This window comes from Dryobates pubescens, chromosome 20 (genome assembly GCF_014839835.1).
Source record: "Dryobates pubescens isolate bDryPub1 chromosome 20, bDryPub1.pri, whole genome shotgun sequence".
NCBI classification, from domain to species: domain Eukaryota; kingdom Metazoa; phylum Chordata; class Aves; order Piciformes; family Picidae; genus Dryobates; species Dryobates pubescens.
Window position 1 is genome coordinate 16,605,575 of NC_071631.1, and position 23,938 is coordinate 16,629,512.

A 23,938-nucleotide genomic window follows, 5' to 3' on the forward strand; every position below is an offset into this window, starting at 1 on the left:
GTGTCCCTGCCCATGGCAGGGGGGTTGCAACTAGATGATCCTTGTGGTCCCTTCCAACCCTGACTGATTCTGTGGGTCTGGGTTTGTGTGCAGAGCAAGGTACACTGTTAAACTGGGGTGGTGTGCAGACCAGGGCTGCACTGTTACATTGGCAGGGCTGTGAGACAGTTCCCTGAAATGGCCTGGGGAAGCTGCACACTGTCCTGTACACCTCCCTTCAAAAACTGCTGGCAGCCAGCTGAGGTAGGAAATGTCTCTTTGGCTGTTGGATTCAACACAGCATTCAGGAGGCTGGAAGCTCCATCAGTCCTCTGTGCTGCCCCTGAGATCTGTGAGGGACTCTGGTCCCAGGTTTCCCTTTCCCCCTGCATCTGTTCTCACAGATGAAACCTTCACAGCAGAGAGCAGAACTAGGGGAGAGAAATCTGATGTTGATGTAACTGGGAATACAACTTCCACAGAATCCCAGGGTGCCAGGTTGGACAGGACCCCAAGCTCCATCTGCTCCAAGCTTTCTAGGTGATAATGCAGTTGAAATGAGCTGGCTCAGCACCCTGTCAACCTCAGTCTTTAAAAGTGACCAGTGTAGAGCAATCCACTGCTTCCCTTGGGAGGTGATTCCAATGTCTGAGTGTTCTCTCTGTCTGACTTAGTGCAGCAGAGAGGAATTCCTGAGTGCTGCAAAGCCCCAGGAAGAAAACCCTGCACCAGTGGCTCTTGGGCCTGTGCACTGCTGAAACGCTCTGCCTGGGACCCAGTGCAGTCACAGCCCTGAGGATCCTGCTTGCTGTGGTGTGAGCAAGCCATTGACTCTTCTGAGGGCTGAGAACCTGTGCAGACAAACTTCTTCTGTTGCACTCTGTTGTCTCACCTGCAGCTCAGCAGAGATGCTGCAGGCTTTTGAGAAGCCCTTTCCTCGGTGTGAGGCTGCTGATGGAGCTGCTCCACTGCAGGTCCTGCTGGGCAGTGGCATCACTGCACACCCTGGGGTGCACAGACAGCCCAGTGGTGCCCTTGAAAGTCTGTAGCAGATAAGCTTGTGCCTGGGGTGTGTGCAGTGAGTGGCTGTTCACTTGAGGCCTGCACTCTTCATTTAGGCATGAATGGAAGTGCAGCTTCTGGATTCCCTGAGGTGTAAAACAGACCTCCTCAGCTGCTGGTATTAGAAGGGAGAGGCTGGCTGAATGGAGCCCACAAAAAGGCCTTGTGGAAGAGCTGTTTTCCAGTCCCTAGGCAATAAATTGGTTTGCAGGAACCCCAAGGCAAACCACATGAGAGGATGGGAAATGTTTTCCTTTCTGGACAGCTCAGAGGGCAAACCATGTGGCATTGCTCAAGTGAAATGCCACCTCTCTGTTCTCAAAGAGGAGCAGCCCGTGCCTGGTTTGGAGAGCTGGGAGTGAGGTAAAAGCTAATTCTCAACTCAAACTGTATTTTAGGGAGAACCTGAGCTTCCATCCATGCCACAGTGCACTCAGTTGAATGTGTTTGTGGGGCACTCAGCCTATCCAAATGGTTTTAAGAGTCCAGCCTCCTGAGCCCTAGGGAAGTCCTTTGGCAGTGGCAAAACCAACAGCCCACCTTAGCCTTGGGAGCTGCTGGAGCAGTGTGGCTTCAGCCCTCAGGACATTGTGATGGAGCCACCAGTGCCTAGGTGAAGCTGAAAATGCAAAGATGCCCACCTAGCTCTGGACAGAAGCTAGGCTGTTGGCACCATCCTGGTGATTAATTGCCTTTGACAGCTCTGCCTCCTGTCTGTTTATTCCAGAGCCCTCCTGTCAGCCAAGCGTGTGGCGCTGCGGCCGGACTCCTCACCTGCCTCTCAGCAGTGGCTGCCTCTCAGTGTCAGCTGGAGGAAACCCAGCAAGGTAACTTGCACATGCTTTAGGGTAAATGGCATCAAGTTTATAAAGCCAGGACCTGTTATTTGCTCTGGGACTACCAGCTGGGCTCCCAGACCAGCACAAGCAGTGGAAGAGTCATTTCCACAGCCCTTAATCCCCTGCAGAGCACTCGGTGTCCTCTGGCTCTTGATTATTTTGTGCATTTACTCTTCAGATATTAATTACTTTAGTTCACTGAGCTCCTGTTTACTTACAGTTCCAGTATCAGGGAGTAAACATGAACTCAAACATTGCCCAAGCTGGAAGGTGAGGTGGAGCAAAGGGGGAGCCCCAGCTGACGGTCAGCAGAGTGTGACGCAGTGGTGTAGATTACTTAGGGAGAGGGAGGGAAACCTCAATATCTTTGAGATAGACAAAGCCCAACCAACCTCTGCTTGGTTTGGATAGCACTGAAGCTTGGTGCTGCATGAGGTGGCCTTTGAAGATGTCTCTTCCAGCCTGTGTTGCTGTGGCCTGCTACAGAGGAGAGAGCTGCGAGGGCAAGCTAGTGGAGGTCAGCTGGCATCATAGAATCAATGAGGTTAAAAAAGACATCAAGTCCAACCTGTCACCCAACACCTCATGACTACTAAACCATGGCACCAAGTGCCACAGCCAGTCCCCTCTTGAACACCTCCAGGGATGGTGACTCCACCACCTCCCTGGGCAGCACATTCCAATGGCCAACAACTCTCTCTGGGAAGAACTTTCTCCTCACCTCCAGCCTAAACTTCCTCTGGGGCAGCTTGAGACTGTGTCCTCTTGTTCTGGTACTGATTGCCTGGGAGAAGAGACCAACCCCCTCCTAGCTACAGCCTCCCTTCAGGTAGTTGTAGAGAGCAATAAGGTCCCCCCTGAGCCTTCTCTTCTCCAGGCTAAGCAACCCCAGCTCCCTCAGCCTCTCCTCACAGGGCTGTGCTCAAGACCTCTCCCCAGCTTTGTTGCCCTTCTCTGGACACCTTCCAGCAACTCAACATCTTTCCTAAACTGAGGGGCCCAGAACTGGACACAGGACTCAAGGTGTGGCCTAACCAGTGCAGTATACAGGGGCAGAATGACTTCCCTGCTGCTGCTGGCCACACTGTTCCTGATGCAGGCCAGGATGCCATTGGCCTTCTTGGCCACCTGGGCCTCTCAGCCTGCCTGCAACTGTGTGACAGGAGTGTCCTTCTCAGAGATCTAAGGCCTGTGAGACAAACCCTGATTGACCAGATGCTAAGCTGCTCCCAGGGAACCAGGAGAGAATGGCTTGCTCTTCCTGAGCACAGGGATCTATAACAGCATCATGTGTGCTGCTCTTCTGCCCAGCAATTGCTTTGCCTGGGGTTTTCCCAGTGTGAGGTTGATAGGTGGTGTGCAGCTGGGCTGGCAGAGAGCTATCTTCTTTCCATGGCTGGCAAAAGCCTCTGCTGAGTTAGGAGGAGGAGGATGGAGATAAGCAGCACAGGACCCTCTGGGTATCTAAATAAAGCAGGAGAAGAAGTGTTAAACAGAAGACAATAGACAAAAGAGGGAGAAGGGAAGAATGTGACTTCCAGCAGCAAATTCATCCTGCTTCTCACAGGACCTTGAGGCCGTGCTAAAAATGTGGCTGCACTTCTCTGATGCATCTACCAGTCAGGGACAGGGAGAAAGGCACTGTGAGGCCACATTCCTTCCAAGTGGCAAGTCAGGGACAAAGTGATTTACACCACTCAAGAAGCAGGCTTCCTTTTGGCAGTCCTGTAGCACTTTTTACCCCAGAGGATGCCAACTGGCACATCTGTGTCCTGCCAGACCACAGGGGGGTGGCTTGCAGGTGTCAAGTCAGTGGGAAGAGTATGGGAAAGACCTTGAGCAGAAATGATTTTGTTTCTGGTTCTAAAATTAGTAGGTCCCCACACAGCTGTGAGTCTGTAACTGATAGCTGTGCAGGACCTGATTTCTGCAGCCAGACAACATGCCTGCATCTTCTGCCAGGCCTGTGGAGAGGGATCTGGCCTTTGTAATTGTTGTGTTTCTCTCCCTGGAGCAGTGGAGAGTCTTGGAATGCTCCTGCTCCTGGCAGCTCTCAGGGACAGGAGCTGGAGAGGCTGCTTTTCTGACAGGAGGCCAGCTAGCCATGTGTTCCATAAATTGCCACCTCACCTGTCTGCAGTCCTGGCCTGCTGCCTGGGGCAAGAGCTTCCTGAGAGATTCCTGGGCAAGGAGCAGAATATTTTCTTTCTTTCTTTCCATCAAGTACATTTTAAAAGGGGGGGAAAAAAAAAACCCAAACCCAAACAACCCAGACCATCCCTCAAGTGGTGGCAGTTGCCTCTCTGTCTGTCAGCCCTGGCATGCTACACTGGGCTTCCTGCTGGGGTGGCACAGACAAAAGGCTGTTGAGGGAGGCATTTGGATAATGGATCTCTGGTTCTTTCCAGCTTGTGTAACTCCAGTTGCCATTTCCAGCCATTGTTGCTGGGAGTGTATTTTTCCTTAAGTCTCTGAAATGAAGTGGCTCCTCAGGCTCCTCAGCTTGGTGTATCTGAGAGAAGAATGCTGAGACCCAGAGCCATTTCAGTGTGGCAGCTTCAGCAGGAGAGTGAGAGTGAGTGGTGAAGAGCTCAGGAAGCAAAAGGGCAGTGTGATGGCAGTGCTGGGCTGCTGCACTCAGTACAGAGGGGGTGGCACCTAGAGCTGTGGCCACTGGGGATATCCTCAATAGCTGAGTACTCACTGTGCTTACAGAGAGGCTGCAACAAGTTCCAGTGCCCAGAGGCTGTAATGGCATAAAGGCAGACCACATCTTGCTGCAGGCAAGGATTTGCCCTGGTAGGTGGGAGCTGGCTGGAGGAACTTGCCTGTGGTCCTGTTACTTTGTGGGAGAAGGAGAAATATTCCAGCTTGTCCCCACATCTGCTGCCACAACATAGATCCAAAGCAGTTTCTTTACTGTGGTGGGGCTGGATACCAAGCAGACAAAGCAGCAGTAATGAAAACCCAACCAGTTCTGCATTCTCAGCAGCTCTGCTCTGTGGACACAGAGGAGAAGCTTCCTAGTGTTGCCCCATAGCAGCCACTGTCTCCTCCTTCCTCTCCTGGCACATTTCAGCCCATGGAGAGCACAGACCCATGTGGCCTGGCTCCCTAAGCTGTTCCTCACCTCCTGCTGCAGTTCTCTGAGGCTTTGCTCTGTGGCAAAGCTGTGGGATATTCTTGCAGGGGCAGCAGCAGCAGCTGAAGTGGTTGCTTTGCCTCAGTAAATGCTGTTGTCTCAGGGTGTTCAGCATTGGGGATTGAAGCTTTGATGCAGAAGTGACTGGCCTGAAAATGACCACAGAGTGGTGAACTGAGGCAAGCTTGGCAGCTTGGGGGCCATAGGTTTTGGTTGGTGAAAGGCAAGCAAATAGCTGTGCAGAGTTTGCTCTTGTCATTTCTTTCCCCCCTGAATTCCCAGCCTGGAAGGATGTGCTGCTGGAGATGTCAGCTGAGCTGGCAGGGGAAGGAGGAGCCAAGCCTTTCCTAGCCAAGCCTGTGCTGGCTTAGCCTTTGCTAACCCACAGGCATGACCACTGAGCAGTTGACTGCTGCAGGCAGTGCCATTGTTTTTCTCTCTCAGTGCTCAGCTCATCCAAGCAGTGCTGTGGACAGGTCCAAACACCTCCAGCTTCTTCAGCAGCTCCTTATTCCCACAGGCTTCCAGCTCTGCTGTGGTGTGGACATCACTGAGAGCTATGTTTGTCCTACAGTGAAACTTGATCAATTTGTTCTTGTGGTGCCCTGTTCCATAGCCTAGAGCCATGGGAAGGTGGAAAGCACAAAGGGGACTGGCAGATAAACAAGGTTTGATGCACAGCCCTCTGGACAAGGTGCTCACAGGTAAATGTTTGGTGTAGTTGGAGCTCTGGCCAACACCCACAGCACACACAGCTAAAGATCTAATGGGGATGGAGTTTGTTGATGGAAAAAAACCCAACCAAACAACAAACTGGAAAGGCAAAGCTGCCTTTTATCTGCCCAGGATGTAACTAAGGATGTGCTTCAGTGGCATTAAATAGGCTATAGGAGATGGAACTGGCCTGACAGATAACCATCTCTGCTTGATGAGCCACGTGGAGTTTGCTTAACAAAAGAAAGTTGTGTTTTCACAGCACTGAAGAACAGAAGAGCTTCTGGTGTGGGCACTCCTGTTGGTAGCTGGAAGCAGTGGGCATAGAGCAGCAGTGCTGGGCTCAGAGTCTCTGCACCATGAGAAAGGCAGCAGCATCCTGGCCTGCATCAGGAACAGTGTGGCCAGCAGGAGCAGGGAGGTCATTCTGCCCCTGTACACTGCACTGGTTAGGCCACACCTTGAGTCCTGTGTCCAGTTCTGGGCTCCTCAATTCAAGAAGGACATTGAGACTCTTGAATGTGTCCAGAGAAGGGCAACAAGGCTGGGGAGAGGTCTGGAGCATAGCCCTGTGAGGAGAGGCTGAGGGAGCTGGGGTTGCTTAGCCTGGAGAAGAGGAGGCTCAGGGGAGACCTTATTGCTCTCTCCAACTACCTGAAGGGAGGCTGTAGCTAGGTGGGGGTTGGTCTCTTCTCCCAGGCAACCAGCACCAGAACAAGAGGATACAGTCTCAAGCTGTGCCAGGGGAGGTTTAGGCTGGAGGTGAGGAGAAAGTTCTTCCCAGAAAGAGTAATTGGCCCTTGGGATGTGCTGCCCAGGGAGGTGGTGGAGTCACTGTCCCTGGAGGTTTGGTTGTGGCACTTGAAGCCATGGTTTAGTTGTCAGGAGGTGTTAGGTAAGAGGTTGGACTTGGTGATCTCTGAGGTCTTTTCCAACCTGGCTGGTTCTATGACTTCCTGGGGTTGCTGGTAGGACTGCCAGGAAACATAGACAATGGCTCATCTGGAAAAGGAGGCTGGCACCCAGCCTGTGGCCCTTGAGAGGATGCCAGCCCTTGTGGTAGGTGCAGTCTTTGCTGATTATCTTCCTGTCTTTGGGCTGGGAGCCCTTTGTATCCCAAGAACCAGACTTCTTGTAGAGCTTCCTAAGAGAGCAGCTCTGCTCTTGGCCTCAGTTTTCACCAGGCCATCCCTGCAGGGTTGCAGTACATGCCCATTTCCCAATCTGCCCTCAGCTTTGAGGGAAGCAGCCTGGCTGCCTGAGCTCTGACAGGCTGATTTCTGCAGTGGGAGTGGAAGATGATGAAATACTACTCCAGGGAAGTGAAAGCCAGCACTCTGGTTTAGGTTTCCTTCCACCAAGAAGGTGAAAAGCTACATGTGTGTTTTACATAGCCAAGCCTGCCTTTGGCTAATGTGCTTGCCAGAGAGCTGGCTACTCCCCCAAGCACAGGCTTTCCTCACAAGCAGAGAGAGCTTTCCTTCTCTTCCTATCCCTTGTGCCTCTTGGTTTCACAGTCATGTGCCCTGGAGGAGGTTGAAGGACAATGTTTGCTGCCTCCAGAATTTACTCCATTCAATCCCAGCCTTGTGGTCTACAGACAGCTTCTTCCAAGCAGGGTGCCTGGAGGTGCTCAGGGCTTGAAAGAGGAAGGCTGAAGCGAAGCTGTTGCTGTGTGCTGCCTGCCAGTGCTTCAGGACTGATGCCTGTTCCTGTGGCTCAGTGCTGGGCTGTTTCAAGCAGTTCTCTGAAGCCATTCTTGAACTGAGTGGCCTAGAACTGGGCACAGTATTTCAGAGGAGGCCTCAGCAGGGCAGAGTAGAGGGGCAGGAGAACTTCTCTTGACCTACTAACCACAGCCCTTCTAATCCACCCCAGGATGCCATTGGCCTTCTTGGCCACAGGAGCACATTGCTGCCTCATGGTCCATCCTTCTGTCCATCAGGACCCCCAGCTCCCTTTCCCCTGTGCTGCTCACCACCAGGTCACTCCCCAGCCTATAGTGGTCCATGGAGTTGTTCTTTCCCAGATGCAGGACTTGTTCTTGTTGGATTTCATTTGGTTTCTCCCTACCTAACTCTCCAGCCTGCCCAGGTCTGGCTGGATGGCAGCACAGCCTTCAGGTGTGTCAGCCATTCCTCCCAGTTTTGTGTCACCAGCAAGCTTGTGACAGTGCCCTCTGTGCCCTCATGCAGGTCACTGATGAATACATTGACTGCTTGGGAGGTCTTGTGGGCCCAGAGCTGCTGCTTGCCCTCTGCACAGCCCAACCTGCAGCCCTCCTCTGGAGAACTGCCCAGAGCTGATGAGAGCTGCAGTGCTTAGTGTCCATGACTGCTCAGCAGATCTCCTCTGATTCTAGGCCCTGGCTGAGCAATGGTGCAATGTTCTGCCGTGGGCTGAGGCAGGGTTGCACCCTCAGCTGACAACCTCCCTTGTGTTTCTTCAAGGGCTTTTCAAACCTGCCTTTTGGTTGCATTTTCATCTCCTGGCTCCTCTGATAGCCAGTGCCTTGCCCTGAAATCCAGAGAGAGAAACTTGCCAGGAAGTTACTGCTGAGCCTTGTCCAGGGAATCCTTGCAGCTTCTTGCTGTGATGTGTGGAAGGGTACAGGGCAGGTGTGAAACCTATCAGCTGGCTTTCCTGTGACTTAAGGCAAACACCTTTGCTTTCCCTGTGTGTTCAGGAACTGTGTGAGTGCTGGCTCCTGAGATTTGTGATAGTGGCAACAAAAGCTTTCTTGTATCTCAGCTAAATTGTTGATAAGAGCTCCACAAAGGCAGCCTGGGTAGTGAGAGGCAATGTGGCTGTCTCCCCCAGAGCTGGCAGGGTTAATCTTTAACAGCTCCCCACGGCTTCTAGTAGCCCTTTGCACGTAGCACTGCAGCAGGTAAGCATTCCTCTGTCTGTAGTGTTCATCTCTGCTGCTGAGGAGGTGCAGCCTGGGCTGCCAAAGATCCATCAGAGGGCTGATTTTCCTGGAGAGGGTGCTATCCATACTGTGGAACGTGGGGTGGGGAGAGAGCTTGTGAGCTGCTAGCTGCTGATGAGAAGCAACACATCCTGAATGGGTCATGGCTCAGATCAAGTGCAGGGCCACCCCCTGGGCTTGTGGCAGGGATTCATTACCCTGGAGCCTTCTGGGTGGATGTGGCAGCAGTGAAGCTTTGTTTTGACTGCCCCTCTTGGTGAGCAAAGCCTGGCTGTCCTTTCCAAAGCCCAAGAGACCAGGGTCCCACTAAGGAGAGAAGTGAAGAGGGCAGTTGTCTGTCTGTCTGTCCATGGTATGAGAAACTTGAAGTGTGTTTTGCTCTTGTGTGGAATAAAAATGCAGCTGTGCCACATGGTCCCTTGAAACAGAATCACAGAAGCAACCAGGTTGGAAGAGACCTCAGAGATCATCAAGTCCAACCTATGACCTAACACCTCCTGACAACTAAACCATGGCTCCAAGTGCCTCAGCCAGCTCTAACCCCCCTGCCATGGCCAGGGACGCCTCCCTCCAGCCCAAGTTGCTCACAGCCACATCCAGCCTGGTCTTGAACATCTCCAGGGAGGAGGCAGCCACAGCCTCCCTGTGCCAGAGACTGCTAGAATCTTGCCTGAGCCCTTGGGCAGCTGGATGTCTGAGAGATAATGTCTTTGATTGTAACTGTGGCTGCTTCCACAATGCACTCAAATGTTCCCAGTGACCCTTCCAGCAGCTCAGAGGTGGGATGGTTTGCACTGGACTAACCTCATTAGGGGAAATACAGGAACCTTCCTCTGCTTTGCAGTAAAAGGCCTTTCTTCCCCCACTCTGTGTTGCAGTAAGCTTAGGGTGATCAAGGGGAACAGGGCAAAGCTGCTGTCTTGTCTGAGGAGCTGGATCTGAGTGCAGGGTGCCTGGCACTGTTGGGAGAGAGGGTGTGCACCTCCTGGTAGGGAACTCTGGAGAGAAGACCAGCCCACTCACCCAGCACACCTTTGGAAAGCACTGCCCAGCCAGCAGCTCTGGGCAGCAGCAGCACAGCCTCTGCTGCCCTCAGCCATCTCACCATGTGGGTTTGGAGGAGAAGGCTTCCCAAAATCCCCAGAGCTTTCCTGTGGTTCATTGTTATGGTAAACCTTTGTGTCTTCCTTGCTTATTTCAGCTCCTACTTGGGCTTGGCCAGGATGAGGATTTTCAGGTAAGAGACCTTTTGGTAGGCACTGCCTGGACAGAGGGCTTCTGCTCACTTCCTTTCTCTGTGTCTTTTTCCCCTGGCACTCACACTTCTGCTCTGAGTTAGGTGAGCACTTTGCTCTAGCAGCCCAGGTGGTGTGCAGTCAGAGCATGGTGCTTGAAGGAGCACAGTCAGACACTGGCTGCTCTCGGTGCTTCCTCCTGGAGCTGCTTGAGAAAGCAGCTTCTGCTTTACTACTGCTGCCTGCTTTCATCCTTTGGCACTACAGAGTATTTGCTTTTCCTGGTGCCTGCCTTCTGGACCTCATTCAGCCCTAGTGCAGACTGCACTGCTGGGGGGCAGAATTTGGTGGGATGCCTTTGAATCTGTAGCATCTTCAGGATCAGATTCCTAATGTGCAAATGGCTCCAGCTGTGCTGCGTGCTGAGAGAACAACGGCAGGCAGGCATGATCAAACAAGTCCATTGTTTCTGTAGGGATGGTCGAGTAGAGCCCTGCAAGAATGGATGTGGAGGTGCAGTAAAATGTCTCCAGCCCTGCTGGCAGGAACCACTGCTCCTTGCGTGAGCACAGCAGACACCTGAGCCTCCCCTCCCGGGAGCACAGCTCACAAAGGGCTTGGTGCCCTGTGCTGTGTAGAGGAAGCTCCACTCCTCAGCATCCTCCCCAGTCTTCTTGTGGTCCCAGTGAGCTCATCTGGCTCATCTTGGTGTGTGGGGGCAGGCAGGAGAGGCAAGGCTGGGCACAGCTACACTTGTGGAGGTGGAAGGAGTTTAGCTCAGCTCCGGTGACTTGAGAGCACAGGGTAAGGACAGCGATCAGTCTGGGAGGGGTCAGGATCTGCACAGGGGGAGGCAGGGGGAAGGAGAGAAGGAGGAGGTGAAAAGAAGTGCACTGCACTTGATCACAGAGCTCATCGGTGGCAGAGAGCTGGGACAAGCCCTGGCTCTCCATGCCCAGCTGCTTGAAGCCATTTTCACCCTGCTGGACATCTCTGGGTCCTTTGCAGCTTCAGTGAAACACAACCAGGCAGGAGCTGTGTGTGGGGATCTGTGTGTCAGTTCTGTCTCCCTGCTTTTATGTGTAACATAAAATACACAAAGCAGCATTTTTGTGGCTTTATCCTCTATTTGTCCTGGGGCTTTGTAAATGGAGAGGAAAATGACAGTAAACGTCGTTGAGCTGCTGCAGTTGTTTGCCAGCTGGACCCTAGAGCCTGAAACTTGATGAGCTGCTTCCACCCTTTGGGTTCAAAATGCTGGGCAGGAGAGGAGGGTCCTTTGTAGCCACGAAGGCTTGGCCAGGTGGGTCTGGCTGCAGGGAGCAAGGCTTGGGATGCAAAGGGCCCTGGGGTTTAGATATTGAGCTCCGTTTGGCACAGGATTTGAAATGAAAGCGTCGCAGAGCTGGGGTGGAATCCATGCCTTGCCAGACAGCACATGTAGGGAGCCTGGGCTGGGGAGGGGGTGGTGGTTTGTCAGCCTGTCCCCTCCCATTTGTTCCCTGCTCTTTGATTGCAACGTTTCAATCGGCTTTGAAAATAGGACAGAAAATCACCCAGGGACTGAAGATCTCTTTCCCGAGAGCGTGTGTAAAAAGCTTCCCTCTCGTCAGGCAGCAAACGGCAGCACAAGGTCCTACTACAGCAGAAAGCTGCTGCCTGAAACTGGTCCCGAGGAGAAGTAGAGGAAGGGCTGATAAAAGCATTTGCCACAAGCTGCTGTCCTCAGGAACGACGTTGGCAAGGTGCAAATATTTGTCTGACCCAAAGCGGTTTTTAAAGGCCTCCTTCGCCGATCGTTTCCCAATCGCTTCGGCGAGTGCCGCAGCGCCCTGAAGCGCCGGCAGCGCCTCCGCTCTTAGCTCCAGCCTGCTGCGTGCGGAGCTGCTGCCCTTTCCCCCGTGTCTCACCCGGGAAGCCGTGCGGAGCTGCGGCCCTTTCCCCCGTGTCTCACCCGGGAAGCCGTGCGGAGCTGCTGCCCTTTCCCCCGTGTCTCACCCGGGAAGCCGTGCGGAGCTGCTGCCCTTTCCCCCGTGTCTCACCCGGGAAGCCGTGCGGAGCTGCTGCCCTTTCCCCCGTGTCTCACCCGGGAAGCCGTGCGGAGCTGCTGCCCTTTCCCCCGTGTCTCACCCGGGAAGCCGTGCGGAGCTGCGGCCCTTTCCCCCGTGTCTCACCCGGGAAGCCGTGCGGAGCTGCTGCCCTTTCCCCCGTGTCTCACCCGGGAAGCCGTGCGGAGCTGCGGCCCTTTCCCCCGTGTCTCACCCGGGAAGCCGTGCGGAGCTGCGGCCCTTTCCCCCGTGTCTCACCCGGGAAGCCGTGCGGAGCTGCGGCCCTTTCCCCCGTGTCTCACCCGGGAAGCCGTGCCCAGCTCTGAAGCAAGTGCCTCATGCCAGGAGTGACCGCGAGTGGGGAATCGGCCCCGCGGCCGCCCTGCTCTGCCCGGAAAAGCTTGGGCTGAACCGAAAAGCTCAGCTGCAGAAGATGTGGCCCCTTCCCTTTGCCTGTCCCACCCTCCAGCCAGGTGCAGGTGGGAATGAATGGCTGGGACAAACCCCCACCACTCCTGCCTTGAGTTTGGGGGTTGGCTGTTTGTTTGGAGGGGTTTTTTTTTGGCTGGGTTTTAGCCCAGTCCTGCTGCAGGTGGCTCTGCTGCCTCTGACAGCTGTGTCCTCCCCTGACATCCTTGTACCTGCTCCTCTCAATCAGGCAATCAGAGGTGATTGCAGATGCAGAGGTTTTACATTTTTAAGCCTCAGAGTGCATTCTAGCAGCTCCAACGTGCTTGTCTTTAGCTGTGTACCTGGCAAGCGCTGCTTGATGCCATGGCATTAGCTGGCTGAGGGGGAGGAGGAGAGGAGAGAGTGCTTTGTGGCCCCAGGTGCTCAGGAAGTGATGTATGGTAACAAACTGAATTTCACTTCTTATTAGACCTCCCTTACTGAATTTGGTTCATCTCCATGCTCTGCTGCTGAAGCACTTGGCTCTGCTGGCAGAGAAGAGAGCCAGATGGCTGACTTCATGGTGTGTGCCATGTCCTCAACTCAGGAGCTCCAAACCACTCCTGCAGTGCTCTGGGGACGCTGCCAGGGGTCCTGCCCGGCGCTGGGCAAAGCTGTCCTCTGCTGGTTTGCAGTTACTGCTAGTGTGGATGTTCCAGGAGCCAAGTGCTGAAGAGGAGTGTGTGGCCTCTGGAGTTTGCTTAGTGGGCAGATAAGCTGCATTCAAGGCAGGATGCTGTGGGAAGTTGGATGATGCTTTGGTGGCAGCATTGAAATGGGATTCGCACAGCATCCTGCAGAAGCTTGGTGGCAGCTGCCAAGGCAAGTCCTCTGAGTGTGGTGGTTGTATGCAGTGGCTGCTCTGAAGCACAGAGAGGAGGGGCTCAGAGTCAAGAGCACTACAAATGGGCTGGAAGGTGCCCAGGGTTAAGTGGGAAGTGTTTGTGATGTGTCTGCTTTTCCTTTGATCACATCCAGGCAATGGAGCATTTTCCAACGTGCCCAAGGTCTGCTCCAAGCGGACACCCAAGAGCAGCAGGGTTTAAACTACTCTGATACTGAGAACTCAAGGAGCTTTGTAATGGTGACTTTGTGGAGAGGCATCACAAGGCTTGAACAAGATATGGCTGAGGGGACACCAAGATGGGAAGGAAAAGAGGAGCAGAAGAAAATGATGAAACAAGTTGCCAGGATGGAGGAAGCCAAGCAGAACCTGACTCTGAAACCACCTTTTGAGTTGGCAGGAATCGGAAAGACAACAGTGAAAACAACCCTTAGGGTACTGGGAAATGAGGAGAAAACAAGAGTGAGGCCAGCCCAGGGGGTGGAAGAAGCCAAAGAAAAGACAACAGTGAAACCACTTCCTAGGGTGGAGGGAGCCAAGGACAAGGCAACAGTGAAACCATTCTCTGCCCCGAAGGGAGCTGGTGGAAACAATCCATCCATGGACCATAGGAAGCCAACAGAGCCTCTTGCAGCAGTGAAAACTGCAAGACCTGTTCCTCAGCCTGCTGCAGTGGCAGAACAGAAGGAACTGAGGGCTGCTGACTTCAAAGCTGAGCCACAGTGGGATTTTGAGGACGAGTACGTGATGGACGCCTCATCTGCACCACCGGTATGTGTGACGGCCACCTCTGCTCACCAGCAATGATGCCTCCCTCTGACCTCCTTTTCTGCTGTCCCCTGGGCAGGTGTGGGCCCTTTGCAGTCAAGGTTGATCTCCAAGCTGGCAGGTCAGCTCATGGGTAGCTGCAGATGCTGCTGGGCCCCAGAGAGGGAAACCTGTGAGTGCGACCCAGTTAGCCTGGCCGGTCCTCCACCATGCTTGAGCATGGGAACCAACTGCAGCTGCACACATTTCCATGGCTGCCTTTGAAAGTCAGCCTCAGCAGCCCTTTCTGGAGCTCAGGTGCATGAGAAGCTGGGGAAAATACCTCTCCTAGATGTGCTACAAGGTTGGCCCCCCCAAGGCTGATGTATTGCACGGGGGCACACAGTGCAGCGTAGGTCCTCCCTGTGCTGTGGCAGCCCTGGTTGGGTCACAGCCAGCCTTGTGGTGCCTGCGGGCAGGCATTGGGGGGCTTGGCACTACGTGGCAGCTATCATACAGGTGTCCCATTTCTCACCTGATCTGCTGAAAACCTCCATTCCTGTGAAGATTCAGGTTTACAGCCCCCAGTTTTGCCTTGATCTCTGTTTCATGCAGCCCAGTTAAAGAGAAGGAGCAGGGTCATGGTGAGGGAGCAGGACCAGGAGGGTCTCCACGGGCTTGTTGCCCAAAGTCTAAAGCCTTGGCAGCAGTGACAGCTCTGCTGTGCCAGGCTGTGAAGAATGCCCCTGGCAGTGATGGTGAGGAGGGTCTGAGTGCACAGGAAGAGAGAAGGTGGAAGGAAAGAGGTCAGGTGAGGACTGGCAAGCGTGTAGCTGCCTGCTCCGGAGACAGCAGGGTGGGGACCTGTCTCATTTCGAAGGTTTTCTCTCAGTGTTGGCACAACTTCAACTATGTGGACCTGTGTGCCCCAGTGGGGAAACCCTGGTTAAAAAGTAACATTTTAACTGCTCTGCTGGGCTCTTATCAACCAGAGGAGAGTCTTGCCAGCTGACCTTTTCCACCCTGTGTGCAGACACCTGCAGCGAGATCTTTACCTGCTCCCAGCCGCAGGGCTGGGATGGTCCCAGCGTGTCAGGGTGCTTTTCCTGCTGTGCATTGAGCCACCAGCAGAGCAGAGCAAGCACTCCACGACTGAGCTGGCCTTCAGCAAGTCTTGCCTTGTTCCCCTTCACTAGGAGCAGCTGTAGGCCTGGTCAGCCCAGGTGAAGTGTTTTGGTAGAGGTGGAGGTGAGAATCTCGCTTGCACCTGTCCAGCACTTGCACAGCTACAGCTTCAGAGTTCTCTTCCAGATCCTGTCTGTTGGGAATGTTGCTCTGAAGGTCAGTTCTTGTGATCCCCTCTGCCTGTGTAGGTCATGGCACTGATGTGATCTTCCAAAACCATTCAGTCTGACCATATTTTTGACTTTCCCTTTTCAGCTCTGAGGGTTTGGAAGTGGTTTGAAACGAGATTCGAGCATCTCATGGTCGCTCAGGTCCAAAACCATGTCAGGCTGGATGTTAGGAAGAAGTTCTTCACAGAGAAAGTGATTGGCCATTGGAATGGGCTGCCCAGGGAGGCAATGGAGTTGCCATCCCTGGAGATCTTCAAGAAGAGACTGGATGAGACACTTAGTGCCATGGTCTAGTTGATTGGATAGGGCTGGGTGATAGGTTGGACTGGGTGATAGGTTGGACTGGATGATCTTGGAGGTCTCTTCCAAGCTGGTTGATTCTATGATTCTGGTGCCCACCATCAGGTTGTCTTGAGAGCCAAGAGACTGAAAGTCTGTCTCTTCATTTCCTTTCTTGCACTGAACTCTTGTTCTGACCGTATTTCTGACTCTGCCTTTTTAGCTCTGAGGGTTTGGAAGTAATTTGAAATGAAATTTGAGCATCTCATGGTTACTCAGGTCCAAGAACAGGGCCTTTAGGCAAAGTTCTCAGCAAGCAGATGGGACAGGTGGTGGTGCACAGAATCATAGAATCATAACCTTGTTAGGCTTGGAAGGGACCTCAAGGCTCAGCCAGTTCCAACCCCACACCTCACACTAGATCAGGTTGCTCACAGCCACATCCAGCCTGGCCTTCAAAACCTCCAGGCATGAGGCTTCCCCCACCTCCCTGGGCAACCTGTGCCAGTGTCTCACCACCCTCATGGGGAAGAGCTTCCTAACATCCAATCTGAATCTCCCCATTTCTAGTTTTTTTCCATCCTCTCCTTATCAGCACTGTCTCTGTCCCTCATCTGCTGCTAACTTTGTAAAACTCACCTGGAGCAGCTTACCCTGACACCCCTCTTGCTTGGACAGGTGGGTGACCCTCTCTAGAGTCTTTCTTCATGGATGTAAGTGGCCTGCCACATGCTGTCCCCTCTTCTCATCTGATGAGCCACAGAGCACATGCAGCCAGCTCAGAAGTGCAGAGCAGGAGCTGGCAGAGAAATGTGAGACAACAGTTTGCAGCAGGAAGCTGAGAACCTCTCTGACTGTAGCTGAGGCTGCAGAGCAGCTGGTGTGCAGAACAGCTGAGACAGAGGGGAAAACCCTTCCTCAGCACAGGAAAGAGCAGCAAATGCACACAGAAAGGTGAAGATGTGGATCCAGACATGACATGTTGGGTCTCACTCCCAGACCTGATCTCTAGTTCTGCAGAGAGAGGGTGGGGGAGTAAAGAGAAGCATTCCCACCTCCTTCATGTCCTCCAGTTCCTCTGGTTCCTCCAGGCTTGACAGGAGGCTTGGTTCCATGGTTTAGTTGATTAGGTGGTGTTGGATGATAGGTTGGACACGATGATCTTGAAGGTCTCTTCCAACCTGGTTTATTCTATTCTATTCTGTTCTGTTCTGTTCTGTTCTGTTCTGTTCTATTCTGTTCTGTTCTGTTCTGTTCTGTTCTGTTCTGTTCTGTTCTGTTCTGTTCTGTTCTATTCTATTCTATTCTATTCTACTGATCCAGTCTTGCTGTGGTGGCAGAAGCACCAAGCCTTGGACAGCTTGAGCAGGAAGGGAATGTCTCTGTCTCTGGACATGAAGTGTACTGCAGCTGAGATTATGCCAACATGAAACCCTCCACAGTGCTCTTCTGGTTGCACTCCTGCTGTGAGAGGCAGGATGAGGGCTGTCTCCTCAGGCTGTGACCAGGTTGTTGTCCTCACCCATAGAAGAGAGCCCAGCTCAGCTGTGGAGCACACAGCAAGGCTTTGGCAATGGCATCTGGTCATGGCTGGGGGTCCACTTGATGTCCTGTTTTGTCTCTCAGTAGGTCTTGCAGTAGGTGTTCAGAGAAGATGTGTAACAAAATAGAGCCCAGGTTGACTCAGTGGAAAATCCAGCCCAGGGGAGTTGTTTGCTCTCCATCTACACACCCAGCCCAGCTCCTGCCAGCTGCAGTGATACCTCTTGAGTTACAGGACAAGCTGGCTTGGGTTCCCTTCTCAGGCCCCTGCAGCTCTGTGAGTCATGTATGACGTTAAAGAAGCTTTTTCTTACCCTTCAAAGGACTGATAACGGTGAGCTGATCTCCTGTGCTCCTCAGGGTGTTGCTGATCACACAGTCACAGAATGGCAGGGGTTGGAAGGGACCTCCAGAGCTCATTGAGTCCAACCCCCCTGCCAAAGCAGGATCACCTAGGGCAGGCCACACAGGAGCACATCCTGGTGGGCCTTGAAAGTCTCCGGAGGAGACTCCACAACCTCTCTGGGCAGCCTGCTCCAGGGCTCTGTCACCTTCACACCCAAGAAGCTTTTCCTCCTGTTGAGGTGGAACCCCCTGTGTTCCAGTTTGTGTCCATTGCCCCTCATCTTATCACAGGACACCACTGAAAAGAGATTGGCCCCTTCTTGCCACCCACCCTTCCCATATTTGTAGGCAGCTGTGCTCTCTGAAGGCCAGGACCTTGCGAGGCGTGTTGCCAGCAGGGCTGGAGCCTTGTTTGGCAGGTTTAGGTTAGAACTCCTGCAAACATCCATTTGTGTCAGTTAACAAAGCCCAAGGCCAGTAAAACCTGTGAGCATCACAGGCCTGTTCTCAACAGGAGAGTCTCAGAGACATGGAGTCACTCTTGGCTTCCTTGGGGGTGACTTTCCACCAGCCACTTTCTGGGGTAGCGCAGAAACGATGATGGTGGTGCTGGGGAGAGTGGGCGATGTGGCACTGGAGTTTCTCTGCTTCTTCCTGGCACCCCAGTACAGGCACTGGCACTCCCTCAGGCCCATCAGCTCCCTGCTCATCAGGCCTTCCTGCTGTCTTTCTGTGTTTGCCAAGACCTGCTCCGAATCGGTGAGGGCCAGGGCTGCCAGGTCAGCGTGGCTGCGAGACCGCTTCCTGCCCAACATCAGGCTCTTCACCGACAGCAGCTGCTTCAGCCAGCAGGAGTGGCACCGCCTGCAGCACTTCGTGCCTCCCTATGGCTTCATGGAGCTGAATTACTCACGTGAGTCCCTCAGGGCATGTCAGGATGGGACCAGCCAATGCCCAGCAGGAGCCTTCTGCCAAGTGGCTGGAGGTTTGCTGCAGCTCACATTAAGAAGGACACTGAGAGACTTGAATGTGTCCAGAGAAGGGCAGCGAGGCTGGGGAGGGGTCTGGAGCACAGCCCTGTGAGCAGAGGCTGAGGGAGCTGAGGTTGGTTAGCCTGGAGAAGAGGAGGCTCAGGGGAGACCTTCTTGCTCTCTCCAACTACCTGAAGGGAGGTTGTAGCCAGGTGAGGGTTGGTCTCTTCTCCCAGGCAAGCAGCACCAGAACAAGAGGACACAGTCTCAAGCTGTGCCAGGGGAGGTTTAGGCTGGAGGTGAGGAGAAAGCTCTTCACCGAGAGAGTAATTAGCCCTTGGGATGTGCTGCCCAAGGAGGGGTGGAGTCACCATCCCTGGAGGTGCTCAAAAAAGGCTTGGCTGTGGCACTTGGATCCATGGTTCAGTTGTCAGGAGGTGTTAGGTTTTAGGTAAGAGGTTGGACTTGATGATCTCTGAGGTCTGTTCCAGCCTGGTTGATTCTGTGATCTCAGAGGCATCAGGCTAGATGGGAGTCGTGGTGCAAACTCTGGTGGTTTCACTGTCCGTCCTGAAGGCTCTTGGTGCTGACTCTCCACCATGTGTGCTCCTCAGTGGTGAAGGAGGTCATGTCCCTGCTGCCCCCCAGCCCCCAGCAGCAGCTGCTGCTGAGCTCCAGCGAGAGCAGCAGGGCGAGGTGCGTGAGCTGCGCCGTGGTGGGGAACGGAGGCATCCTCAACAACTCCGGCGTGGGCCAGGAGATCGACTCCCACCACTATGTGTTCCGGTAAGGCAGGCTTCCTGCTGGGGAGGTGCACAGCTTCTGCACAGCTGGACTGCAGCTCCACAGCTTCCCCTCTTCTGGTGCTGCTCTGGCTCCCGAGTGCCCCAATGACTGCAGGCAGGAGGAGGTGAAACGCCGCAGGGGAACCGGCGAGTTCTCACCGCACCGGAAGGAGCCATAGAGAGCCCTCTCCAACGCAGGGGCTCTCTGGCAGATCAAGAGGTGTAGCTCATAGTGGGCCTGATCCTGCCTTCCTCCAGGCTAATGCTGTCTTTCTAAACAGGGATGTGGGGATTTTCCAGGCTTCCCTGCTGACTCTGCTCCCCTTTCGTTCCCCTGGCCAGGGTGAGTGGAGCTGTAATCAAAGGTTACGAGAAGGATGTGGGCACAAAAACCTCCTTTTATGGATTCACAGCCTACTCCCTGGTGTCCTCTCTCCAGATCCTGGGGCACAGAGGGTTCAGCAAAATCCCAGGAGGAAAAGTAAGTTGAGGGGGGTTGGAACTGGCTGATCCTTGAGGTCCCTTCCAGCCCTGCCAGTGTTATGATTCTATGATTTGCAGTAGCAAGCTGCAGTCCAGCCCCAGGCTTTTGGCCTGGAGAAGTAAGTAGCTGCACACCAGGTGTTAGTCTGCATTCTGCTCCTCTGGGGTAGTTGGAAGCTGCAGAGCCAAGCTGTGTGTGTGAGGAGCTCAGTGAGCCTGGATGCCTGCTTGCTTTTTGCTGTCAGAGGTTGTGTCTCTCCTGTGCCACTCACTGATGCTCCCTTGTTTTCTTAGCATGTCAGGTACATTCACTTCCTGGAGGGAGCTAGAGACTACGAGTGGCTGAGGGCTCTTCTGCTGAACAAGAACATCAGGAAAGGATTCTTGAACCACAGGTAAAGCAAACTGGCCCCACCTCTGCACCCTGCAGTGTGGAGCTCTTTGTTGTGCTCTCTTCCTCTCCATGGTGTTCAGCCCCACTGAGGAGCAAAGCCAGGCCAAAGCCTCCCTCCCTGGCAGATTTGCCTGGGGAAACACCTTGGTTCTTCACAGCTCTGAGGAGCTGTAACCAGTACACCTCCTTCCCTGGGGAGCTGGTTTCAAGGAGGTGTGGCCAGAGCTTGGAGGTAGCTTTGTGGTGCTCTGGGGTCAACAGGTACTGTTGTTTGGTCTGGTGTCTGTCCCTGGTGGATGAAGGCCTGGTTCTACCAATTCTAGTCTGAATCCCAGTGTGGTGGGGGTTGGAAGGGACCTCTGGAAATCATCTAGTCCAATACTGAAGCAGGATCAGCCAGAGCAGATTGCCCAAGATCACATCCAGGCAGGTTTGGAACCTCTCCAGAGGAGGAGGCTCCACAACCTCTCTGGGCAGCCTGCTCCAGGCCTCCAGCACCCTCACAGCACAGAAGATTTCCCTCATGCTTAGGAGGACCTTGCTGTGTTCCAGCTTGTGCCCATTGCCCCTTGTGATGTGCACACTTGCTTCTGATATTCCTGTCCCCTGTCTTTCCTCCCTGATCTCTTCCTCTGCTGTGCACACAGGTTCTGGAGGCTTTGTCCTCATCTGAACAATAGCAGTGCTTGTGGTTCTTCTCTTGCCAGCAGGTGTGTCAGGGCTGGTGCTCTGTGGCTGTGGTGAGAAGCAGGAGCCTGTCCTGACCCTTCCCATTCCTGTCCTTAGGCAGAAGCCTCGGGAGAGATTTGATGAAGATTTCACCATGGACAAATACCTGGTGGCTCACCCTGATTTCCTCAGATACATGAAGAACAGGTGAGCTGGGGGTTGTGTGCTCTGAGGGCCTTATTCTTTCTCACCAGCACCATCTCTCTGTCCCTGGGCTCTCTCCTCCCAGCTCACTCCCTTCTAACTGCAGCTGAGCTCCACCAGCAGACTGGGGCTGAGCCTCACCAGTGGGCAGCCAGTGTGGTGCTGCAGGGGGATGTAGGTGTCCAGCAGCTGTGAGCTGGAGAGGCAACAGCTGTTGGACAGTTTGGCTTTCTGCAGCCAAAAGAGGTCCTGGTCCACAGCTTGAGCTGTGTGAAGAGTGTTGCTGATGTGCCAGAGGAGTTCATCTAGTTCAGGACCAGCCTTTTTTTCCTGCAGCCCATTGCTTAGCACCTTGGAGGAAGGCTCTGTCACAGCCCTTCTCTCCCAAGATCCCTCCTTGGTTTGGGAGGTTGCTTGTGCCCTCAAACCTGCTAGTAGGCACTTCTTCAGGACCCCAGGTGCCAGGCCTGCCTGCTCTTCTTTGCCTCTCCACTCCTTTTCACAAGCCTGCTGGACAGTTCCTGTAGGATCTGCCAGTCATGTGCCACACATGGCCAAGAGCTGTAGGAAGAAGAGCTCCTGTTGTGCCCTGCTTTGGCTGTTTACCCTTCAGCCTTCTTCAGAGCCAAGTTGTGGCTTCTGTGAGAGAAGGCAAAAGCAGTGCCAGATGGCTTGCCCCTCCCCGCTCTTTCTGCTGTCTCCCCTCTGACTTGGATTCTTTCCAAGGCCAAGAGGACTCAAATGGTCTTTTTTTCCTGTTCTGGACTCCTACCTTCCTAACAACTGCTGGAATAAACCACTACAGCTCCTTTTGTGTCCTTCCCCTGCACCCTTTCCTGTGTCTCATTTCACTCCTAAATTTGGATGGGGAGCAGGATGTACTCCAAGGAGCTTCAAAGCCTCTTCTGCACTGCAAGGCAAAGGACAGATTTAAGAGTAGGCTTTAACCTACCAGACCCTTTCATCCACCTCCTCTTCATTCCCACTGCCTCCAACCTATCACTTCCATAAATCATAGAATCACAGAGCTGTCAGGGTTGGAAGGGACCTCAAGGGTCAGCCAGTTCCAACCCCCCTGCCATGGGCAGGGCCACCTCACAGTAGAGCAGGTTGCTCAGAAGCTGGGGCAGAGCTGGGCTTAGGTTGCAGTGCAGGTGCTGGAGCATTCTGGGCTGGCCTTGTGCTGCATGCAGCAGTGCCCACAGCTGTGGGCAAGCTCCTGGCTGCTCTGAAATAGCCACAAGCTGCTAACAAGGAGGGAAGATAGCCCAGAGGTCAGAGTGGTGCCCAGCTTGAAGCAGCACACCCAGCAAGCTGCCCTGGGCATGGGTTTTTTTTCCTCTTCTGCTGCAGGTTTTTAAAATCTCAAAGTCTGAGCAAGCCCTACTGGAGGCTGTACAGACCCACAACAGGAGCATTCCTGCTGCTCACTGCCCTCCACCTCTGTGACCAGGTAAGGCACAATGGTTCTTGCACCCAGCCCTGGATGGAAAAGGGTGGGGGGTGGTGTTTGAAAATGGGGCAGAGCAGGGGTGGCTCCAAGCCTGCCTTGAGGCTGTTTGGGCTCTTCTCAGCCCTGAAGGAGCTGATTGAAGAGAGACAGCCCCAAAATAGTTCCCATAGGGGTGGTGAAGCTGCTGTGGCCTGGGAGCTGTCCTGCCTCCGAGGGAGGCAGAGAGAGGACAGCAGAGCTTGTCAGAGAGCAGTGTCCAGAGAAGGGCTGGAGCACCTCTGCTGTGAGGACAGACTGGGGGACTTGGGGCTGTTCAGTCTGGAGAAGTGAAGGCTCCAAGGAGACTGAATTGTGGCCTTCCAGGATCTGAAGGGGGCTACAAGAAAGCTGGGGAGGGACTTCTGAGGGTGTCAGGGAGTAATAGGACTGGGGGGGATGGAGCAAAACTAGAAGTGGGGAGATTCAGATTGGGTGTTAGGAAGATCTTCCCCACGAGGGTGGTGAGAGACTGGCACAGGTTGCCCAGGGAGGTGGTGGAAGCTTCATGCCTGGAGGGTTTTAAGGCCAGGCTGGATGTGGCTGTGAGCAACCTGCTCTGGTGTGAGGTGTCCCTGGCCATGGCAGGGGAGTTGGAACTGGCTGAGCCTTGAGGTCCCTTCCAGCCCTGACAAGTCTGTGATTCTCTGGGGCCAGTCTTCATAGTCTGGTCCTTCTGGAGGAAGGAGGCCTGCCTGGCATCCTGTGCTCCCTCCTGCTTGGGAGCTGTGCCCTGCATTTCTCTTGGGTCCCTGCATGCTTGGTGCCTCCCCCCAGGTGAGTGCCTATGGCTACATCACGGAGGGCCACGAGAGGTACTCGGACCACTACTACGACAGGACCTGGAAGCGGCTCATCTTCTACACCAACCATGACTTCAACCTGGAGAAGCAGGTGTGGAAGAGGCTTCATGATGAGAGCATCATCAAGCTCTACCAGAGATCCTGAGTGTGTGGCAAGGGCCACTGCCTGGGACATCCCCACCCCACCTCACTGGGAGCGGAAGAGGACGGCCAGAGGCTTGGTCGGCTCCGGCCTTGCAGGCGCACCTCAGCCCTCCTTCAGCCACCTCTGCTCTCTCACAACCTTTCTGCCAACGTGCAAGTGCCACACAGCAGAAGAGACAGCAAGAAAATGCAGCACATCAACCAAAAAAGTCCCACCTGGCTGTGCTGCAGGAGTGCTGGTGATGGTTGTAGGCACTGGTGCTGGGAGAGGAGAGCCCAGGGTGAATCAGGTCTGGTGTCCTGCATCTTCATCCAGGTTTTCTCTCTTTGCTAGGAGGTGCTCCTCAGCCTGGAGCTGCTCCTGTTCTGGGTGGATCCTCTCCAATAGTGGTGTCCTCCATAGAGTTGGGTGTGCTGGCTAAGGAAGCTCCCTCTGCAGGCAGTGGATGGAAGGGGGGGACACAGATCCTGTCTCAGGTTGGC

General features: G+C 54.0%; 1 protein-coding gene across 1 annotated transcript; it reads left to right on the forward strand.

The window, feature by feature from the left end:
* Nucleotides 1-1,872: 1,872 nt before the first annotated feature.
* On the forward strand, nt 1,873-23,511 carry ST6GALNAC1 (ST6 N-acetylgalactosaminide alpha-2,6-sialyltransferase 1; the record flags this gene model as incomplete). The annotated part of the gene is made up of 9 exons (XM_054171101.1): nt 1,873-1,889; nt 13,380-14,016; nt 18,258-18,426; nt 19,099-19,270; nt 19,612-19,750; nt 20,047-20,147; nt 20,933-21,022; nt 22,373-22,472; nt 23,286-23,511. Coding segments are annotated over 9 exons (1,596 nt in total), but the record flags the coding sequence as incomplete, so codon positions are not given.
* Nucleotides 23,512-23,938: the final 427 nt, after the last annotated feature.